Genomic DNA, 9,007 nt, shown 5'->3' on the forward strand with positions numbered 1-9,007 from the left:
TAAAATATTTAACTTTTGCCATCAGGGCCACATTTTTTGCAATCTTGGATTGAATTTTGCTTATATGCGGCTTCCAGCTGACTCTGGTTGAGAGCAACACCCAGAAATTTATATTCATAAACTCTTTCAATCACAGTATTACCAATTTTAATCTAAACACACTAGCCCCAAGCTTTCCAAAAACCATTAACTTGATTTTAAGTACGTTCAAGGATAAGTTATTTTCATTGAACCATTGTTTTAACTTACCTATCCTTTTGTCAGTCTTGATCACAAGTTGTTGTAAAATTTTGAGTTTTTTTTTTTTTAATTGTCTTTGTCATTATGGCCTCAGAGCAAATAAGCAAGAGAGAGAAAAAATGATAATCAATAGAATGAACAACATTTACATTAATAGTGTACTTTGGACATGACCTTAAATTATGGAGCTTTTAATAAATTCCTGATATATTCTAGTTTTATGAAAAATGTAAGGACGTGTCTGAGAGGGAAAGGAAACAACTCACCAGTTGCATTCATTCTTTTTAGCTGTACCTCTGCATACCACACTTCTGCTAATTTTTTCAAGAAAATATCCACAAAGATCGAAAGCAATGAAGTCTATATTAAGTTATATGAAGTTTATTTTTGTAAGGTTATGCTTTGCACTTATGTGCAAGATTAAAAAGTCCTGACAAAATCATGCAGAAAGACTTTTTTTGCATATTAAAACTACTGTGAGCATTATGTCATCGTTCTGGAAGATACTGAATGATCGAACTATTTGGTTTCCTTGCCAACGTTTGTTAAAATGACCTCACCTCTATTCACAGTGACATTAAAACCTGAAATTATCAATTGCCCTTCTCTGTTTTGGTCATCATAACCACGTGTAAATCTCATTTACCACCTTTGTCCTATGGCATGATTCGGGCTGAATTACATTTGAGTTGGGACGTGTCACGTCAAGAGAGCTTATCTCTAAGTGCACAAACTTTGGCCAAGCTTTGTGTAATCTCTATGCCCCAGACTCGTCTTATTGGGAGGAAACTGTGTGACAGCCTTGAACCGTATCATCAGGTTAGTGGGCTGTCTCTCACTGCAGTTCAGTAAAGTTGAGTTTAATTTCAAATGGACAATTTCCACAAAAAGGGAAAGCTTTGTGCTTAACCTTGTCCCAAATAATTCACTCTGAGGTGTGAGAAATGACCACTCTTTAGTTTTATTTCTCATCATAACAAACCACATTAAATAATGTTTGAACAGTGTGAAACATTTCATTTCTAAAACTGTGAATAAAACAAACTGAAAGTACATGCAAAATACTTGTGAGAACAAAATAAATTCAAATAGCACTTTTAAAAAAAAAAGTTGTTCACTTTAACACAGTAAAAAGCTGAGTTGATAAAATGGTGCCGCAGTGCATAAAATATAATAAAATAAATTCTAATAAAAGCTGAAATCATACCTAAATAAATAAAAACACATTTTAAAAAAGTTTTTTTAAGGGGTTTTGCTGATATTACTCCATTGAGATATCTAATGAAAAACAAATTGACTCTGACACTTGGAAAGTAAATGTACAACCACAAATCATTTCAAGAAAAAAAAGTTAACGTTACGAACTGTTTTTCAGATCAACATCAGCATCTTTTATTTGTAAAATCCTATCTAAATCAACCACTGGCCATGTTTTAATTACAAAATAGGAATTTCCTTTAAGCAATTTCATTCTAAACATTCACACACACTCTTCTGCGTCAAATCAAATATCCCCGACACCCTGTACATCTAGCATCTTCTACTGAACTACAGTTTCTTCGCTTGCTTCTGTCACTGTTTCCATCTTAACCTCCACCCCAGACTGGACCATTGTTGTCTGTGATGGCGGTCCTTCCTCCTCTTCCTCCTCGACTTCCCAATCCTGCTCCACTGTGGCGTCCTGGTACTGCTGGTACTCGGACACCAGGTCGTTGAGGTTGCTCTCCGCCTCGGTGAACTCCATCTCATCCATCCCCTCTCCGGTGTACCAGTGGAGGAACGCCTTCCTTCTGAACATCAGGGAGAACTGCTCGCCGACGCGGCGGAAAATCTCTTGGATGGCCGTGTTGTTGCCGATGAACGTGGACGCCATCTTGAGTCCTCGGGGTGGGATGTCGCATACGGCGACCTTGACGTTGTGGGGGATCCACTCCACGAAGTAGTTGCTGTTCTTCTGCTGGATTGCGAGCATCTGCTCGTCTACCTCTTTGGTCGACATCTTGCCGCGGAAGATGCCGGCTACCGTGAGGTAGCGCCCCCGCCTCGGGTCGCACGCCGTCATCATGTTGCGGGCGTCAAACATCTGCTGGGTGAGCTCTGGGACGGTGAGGGCCCTGTACTGCTGGCTGCCTCGTGACGTCAGGGGGGCGAAGCCCGGCATGAAGAAGTGGAGACGAGGGAAGGGCACCATGTTGACCGCCAGCTTCCTCAAGTCGGCGTTGAGCTGCCCGGGGAATCTCAGGGAGGTCGTGACCCCACTCATGGTCAGGGACACCAAGTGGTTGAGGTCCCCGTAAGTCGGCGTGGTCAGTTTCAGCGTGCGGAAGCAGATGTCGTAGAGGGCCTCGTTGTCGATGCAGAAGGTCTCGTCCGTGTTCTCCAGGAGCTGGTGCACCGACAGCGTGGCGTTGTAGGGCTCCACCACCGTGTCGGAGACTTTGGGCGACGGCATGATGCTGAAGGTGTTCAGGATGCGGTCGGGGTACTCCTCTCGGATCTTGTTGATGATGAGCGTCCCCATGCCGGAGCCCGTGCCGCCGCCCAGCGAGTGGACCAGCTGGAAGCCCTGCAGACAGTCGCAGCTCTCGCTCTCGTTCCTCACTCTGTCCATCACCTGCTCCACCAGCTCGGCGCCCTCCGTGTAGTGACCCTTAGCCCAGTTGTTTCCAGCACCCGAGTTTCCTGTGACACAAAAAAAAGGTTTGGATTATTGAGCTGGTCAGTGTGATCGACAATGCAAACTGATTTGGAGCGACTCGAGTGGTTGAAAAGCAGTATGTAGATTAAATCCATTTACCATTTGATTCATTCATAAACTGTTATTTGTAAAGCATTTTACCAAGACAGTGCTCATAAAAACCCAGAAATTTGATCACAGTTAAGTAGTTATCTACTTTTTATCCATTATTGTTCCTGCCCACAACCCAAAACTGGGAACCTGAAAACAATTTATTTGTGAAACAGTCAAAAATGTTCAAGTGCTTTCCGAAGGTTGCAATGTCAGCATTAAAAGTCGGACTTTTTACAAACATGTAAAATATTTGTAAGTTCTTACATATACAGTACAAAATGAGTATGCAACAGAATTAACTCTCTTCAAACAGAATGCCGAAATAGTGATTCGACTAATTATTAATCCACTGTTCATTGACCTCATTCTTCGGACTGTGGTTCATGAAGCATTGACAGGGTTCCACATGAACACGTGGCCTGATAAACCAAAAGTCAGACTCATTTCTACTTAGTGCATTATTTCATCATTAAAAGTGTAAAACTGATCCTTCGTCTCACTGCATTTTAGTCTGAATAATTAGATTTCCCCTTGTTTGAAAATAAGTTCATCCTAAATAAAGAAATGTACATGAAATCAACATGAAACCCTTGAGATGACTTCTTTCTCGTGTGACCCACCATGAATGAAGTTGTCGGGTCTGAAGAGGGCTCCGATGCGGCTCCCTTTCACACTGTCCATGGTGCCCGGCTCCAGGTCCACCAGCAGGGCCCTGGGGACGTATTTACCACCTACGGGCCGAAGGGAAATGTATCGTTGGTACAGCTGTCAATGGGCATCCTGAACTTCAACGTGGTCGACTTGTATCAGTTCTTTTCTTTTACCGTGTGCCTCATTGAAGTAGACATTGACCCGCTCCAGCTGGAGGTCGCTGTCTCCCTCGTAGAGACCCGTGGCATTCAGCCCATGCTCGTCACTGATCACTTCCCAAAACTACAAAGGATGAAATAATCAGTAGAGTCCACACAATTCAAGCTCTTTGCCAAGAGATGCCTCTTAGTTGATCAACTAAAGTCATTCAGTTAAAAGAGATCATCAGTGATTTCCCCAGAACATTAATTCATCATTCTATTTCATGCAGGATTTAGTTTTTAACAGTTTTTACCACCAGTTTTATCCTACTTCATTCATCTCTGAGTTTTGACACACAACTGAAAAAATTGCCACTGTTGTTTTAGAGATGAATACCTGATTCACACAAGAAAATTACAATAAACTGACTTTGGTGTGTTAAGTAACGGCTTAAGTTGCCTCGTCAAAAAGCATTTTATACGACTTTTGGCTTTATCGCCTCGTAGTTCCTCTCTCTCGTTTTGTGCTAACCACGATAAAAATGTCCCACCCTCGCCAGTCTCACTATGTCCCTTATCTCTTCTTTGAATGCTCGACAGGGAACACCCTCTGTCACTCACAACTGTCACTGGAAACATCCAAAAGAACACTGCATGTCCAAATATACACTATTATTTAAAGATAGAAACTTATACGATTTTGACGTCATGAACACATCTCCACATTTAATGCAGTATATTCAGTTTGTTCAAAGTCTGATAGATGTGATGTTTTTGTTAAATTGAGAAGTTTTTTTTATGTAGATCTCAGAGAAAAAAAAACATTTTCAGTTTGGAATGATGAAGTACAGAAGTATGGTTTGATTACCTTTGAGCCGATCTGGTTGCCACATTGCCCGATCTGCAGGTGCACAATTTCACGCATGATGGTGGAGTTACAGTACGCAGAACAGCTGGGGGTCTGTGATAGTCTTGAGACGTCTTCGCCCTCTTTTATACGGACCCAAACGCGCTGTCATCAGTGACGTAAGGCGGGGGGGTCACCGCTTTCAAATCCACTTGAGGAGTCCAACGAAAACCCTGAGCTCAATAACAAATACACTGGTGGATCCCATATACATGCATATTCTTAATAAAAAATGAATTGTTCTAATTTTGCTAGACATAAATTTGCTTTCCTTTGAGTTTGACATGTATTTATTCAAAATGTGTCTCTTTACTAATTCATTGTAATGAATGTAAAAAAATAATGGAAAACAAATAGAGATTCCTGCACATGTAAAAAACTGTAAAATCATTTTTACCAGAATAACTAAGCATTTTCTTTTGTCAGTGGTTACAATACACTTAAATTATCTGTGACATACAATCACTCAAGTAATAACTGAAAGAATGAACATCATTATTAAAGGTGCTGTAGGCAGGATTTTGCTAGCCAATGCTAATTTTTCTGTGTTTTCTTTGGATTAAATGTTAGAGTATCCATTGATAATCCTTTAGGAGTGTAGTATAATTACACTACCGCGAGGGCGCAGCGTTTCCATCTGTCTCTGTTCTGAGCTGAAAAGGAATCTCGACAGCTCCAGGTATCTTTGACCAATCAGAAGAGCCCCTGAGGCTCTAACCGTGATTGGTCGAGGGGCATTCGCCGCACGTTCTTGTGGGAGGGGCTTAACTTGCGTAAGGGCGTGATGTCAGAGAAAACAGGACAGGATTGGCTGTGCTGGGTTTCAAATCGCCATCTTAGATGGGTCAAATCTTGCGGAGATGCCGAATCCTGCCTACAGCACCTTTAAATGTATTCTAAAAACAACAAATGGTAAATTGATGCATTGCTGCAAAAACAGGAAGGAAATGCTGAGACATGGACACAACTGTACCGGGTACTGCAATCGAAAGGACGAATGAAATCAAGTTCCTAGGTGTCTTGACTGATGAACATCTAACATGGAAATCTCACATAGAACATGTTAAAACAAAGGTTTCACAAACCATTGCCGTGTTGCATAAGGTCAAAGAATCACTTAATAAGAATGCTTTGTTTCTGTTGTACAACTCATTGATTGTTCCATACCTGACCTGTTGTGTTGAAATATGGGGAAGTGCCTGTAAAACCTATATTGAATCACTTTTCCTTATACAGAAATGAGCCATTCATGTGGTAAATGGAAGTGGATACAAGGATCACACAAATCCAATATTTAAACAATTGAAAACTTTAAAACTTAATGAATTGGTAGAACTCAACCTCCTTAAAACTATATATAAAGCTCAACAAAAAATATTACCAGATAATTTGCAAAACAGATTTAAAAAGAGAGAAAGTCAATATGAATTATGTGGAACCGAAGTCTTTTCATTACCAGAGTCAAGAACCACACCAAAAGAAAGATGTATCACAATCCAAGGAATCAGTCTATGGAACAATCTTGACTGTAAAATTAAAATGTCTCAGTCCATTTATAGTTTCAAGAAATGTTTAAAAGAAAAATTATTAAAAAGATATGATACTGCTGTATAATAAGAAATTATAATATTTTGATTTTGTAAATATCTTCTTGTGAAATGGTTATGTTTATTATCAAATCTTGATGTAAACTGTTGTTTCGTCAATTATTTTGTGTAGGTAGGGGCAGACATTATAAGTTTTGCTTCTTTCTGTTCCTTTTCATTTTTTTCAAAGAGTGAAATAAACAATCAATGAATGAATGAATGAGGTTTGCATGTTCTCCTTGTGCATGCCTGGAAGCTTTGGTACAGTTACAGTCCAAAAACATGCATTCTATTTGCTCACAGAGGCAAATGTGGGTGGATGTGTGACTTTCTGTCTCTGTGTTTACCCAGTGATGACCGGTGACCTCTCCGTGCTTCACCCTGCCTTCACCCACACTCAGCTGGGATCAAAGACGGATGAATGAATGATGTTCTCTCAGTTTGTCAGTAAGTTTCATCAACATGCTCCTGGGTTTGGAGCAGGAGAGGTTTGAGAGATGCTACCATCTAGAGGGAAAGCACAGACATGACACGATGACTGGGAATTTCACCGAGCTTGTTTTTTTTTTTTTCTTCTAAGGTACCTTTACATAAGAATTTGCGGGCATTTAAATTGTAGCCCCCATTGTCTTAAAAGCCTCAATTTTCAATCAGACTGATGCCCATGCATGCACTCTAAAAATGATTGTACCACTTTCACTGCAGGTTGGATTGAACCATATAGAAATATAATTTTCCAGGAAGACATGCAACAACAACTTCAAATGCACATCATACAAGAGTTCAAGCTTTAAAAACATCTACTTAAGTTAAATAGCACAGTTTCGTCCCCTTTTACTCATCTTTACAGTTTCTTCAGTCCTTTACATTGAAAATCAATAATAGCCAACTACAGTTCAGCTTTATGATTTACACAGATCAATGATTTTTGTGGTTATATAAAAACTGGATCAGTGTCTTTGTTTATCTGTCCTGTTAGAGGGAAGAAAAGCTTTCCAGGTACAAAAACTGTCTCTTTGACAAGGTTGCAATGTGTCCTCTGCTCAGTCTGTTGACACAGGAGGGGGGAAAGCAGGAGGTGGCAGAATACGCTGTTAGTTCCGTGGCTAAATTTGACTTCTAAAGGTTCACAGGAACAGAACATAAACAATGCTGTACATAAAAACATATCTTTTAAAAAACACTGAAGTTAATCAGCAAAAACCTTCACCAGCCTCCATTTAAATGTGATGTACCGTTATATTGGGTTGTATCTCTCACCAGAACAGACTGAAATGCCACATGCTCTCATACGTGTGTCACTCACTGCTGCGTTTGCTGTAATATTTTCCACTGTGAGCAAATCGTTGGACACAGGTCTGGTCTATATTTACCAGTATCACAGTGAAACAGTTTGAGAATCCTCTTGAAGACACGGTGGCCTTTTAAAAATCAACAAGTCTGACGTCCAGATTGGAGAACGTAAGGAGAAAAAAAAAGCACACGCAATATAAATGTTATTTTCTTCGACAGAGATTTGGACTTCAGTTTGTTTCTTAGATCTAAAGTCAACATTTCTGTTTTCACTTGTCTCCTGTTCAGGTTCATTAGAAAGCCACAATAGCGTTTACTGTCACTGATGACCTTTACGTGTTTTGCCCTGAGCTTCTTCCCCATGCCTTTTGACGTATTTATGGAGAGGTGTGTGTATGTGTGTATGTGTGTGTGTGTGTGTGTGTGTGTGTGTGTGTGTGTGTGTGTGTGTGTGTGATTTGTGATGCACACAGTGTTTGCATGTAGGAGCTAAAGGGCAGAGAAGTGTTTAAATCACCATCAGGTGAGTTGAGATGATGAGAAATCAGGTTTTCATTCACAGTGTTTCAAAACTGTATTGATCAGGTTTAATCAGTGTATTCACTCATCATTGCCCCGAGATTTCAATAATTCTGTTTTGTGGGTCATTAAGATGCAAATATCACAATCATGACAAAGTCCAGAACTATTGGGCCTATAAAGAAGCATTTCATAAAGTTGCAGCAACATTTAGATAAATTTAACTTTCCTTCATTGTTTAGTTTGTAAAGTCAAAGTAAAGTCAGTTTATCTTCTAAAAGCAGAATAACCAATTAAAGAAAATAATAAACTAACTATTTTAGAAAATAACTAATTAGAGCAGTGATAAAAAAAAAAGTGTGACCCTGGTCTACTCATGGGCCTGAAGATCCTGGAGGAGGGCTTTAGGAGGAAAATTTGAATGACTTGATAAAAACTTTTCAATATTAAATTTTGCAGCTGAGTCTGGTATTTTTGAAAGTTATGAAGAAATACATATGGTTATTAAGCACATATTTCTTCTTATATCTTAAAATAAGACTTGATTTGAATGAAAAACGTCCTTCAAACCAATGTTTGTATCAGTTTGCCGCCACATTTCCTAAAACTTAAGTTTTCCCTGCACCAAAACCTCAAGAACGGTGCTTTAAGTGCTGCTTATGTTGGTTATTGCTTATATTTAATGTTGCTTATTCAAATGAAACATTTTGGGTAGTTGCAAACATCATAAGAACTTCCTTCCATCCGTCCACCATCTGTGGATGGAATCATCAATTTACCTTCAATGTAAGTGTTTTGAACAGTGGGAGGAAACTGGAGTATCCAGAGAAAATTCATGCATCTATAGGTAGAATATGCAAACTGCGCAGAAATAAGGGAT

General features: G+C 39.6%; 1 protein-coding gene across 1 annotated transcript; it reads right to left on the minus strand.

Moving 5' to 3' along the window:
- Window positions 1-1,185: 1,185 nt before the first annotated feature.
- tubb1 (tubulin, beta 1 class VI) lies at window positions 1,186-4,774 on the minus strand. Its single transcript, XM_030092354.1, has 4 exons — window positions 4,691-4,774; window positions 3,856-3,964; window positions 3,652-3,762; window positions 1,186-2,922 (listed from the first exon to the last, which is right to left on the minus strand). Exons 1-4 carry the CDS (start codon window positions 4,745-4,747, stop codon window positions 1,781-1,783), a joined length of 1,419 nt encoding a protein of 472 aa, XP_029948214.1. The 5' UTR covers window positions 4,748-4,774; the 3' UTR covers window positions 1,186-1,780.
- Window positions 4,775-9,007: the final 4,233 nt, after the last annotated feature.

The sequence above is a fragment of the Salarias fasciatus genome, chromosome 5 (genome assembly GCF_902148845.1).
Source record: "Salarias fasciatus chromosome 5, fSalaFa1.1, whole genome shotgun sequence".
NCBI lineage: Eukaryota > Metazoa > Chordata > Actinopteri > Blenniiformes > Blenniidae > Salarias > Salarias fasciatus.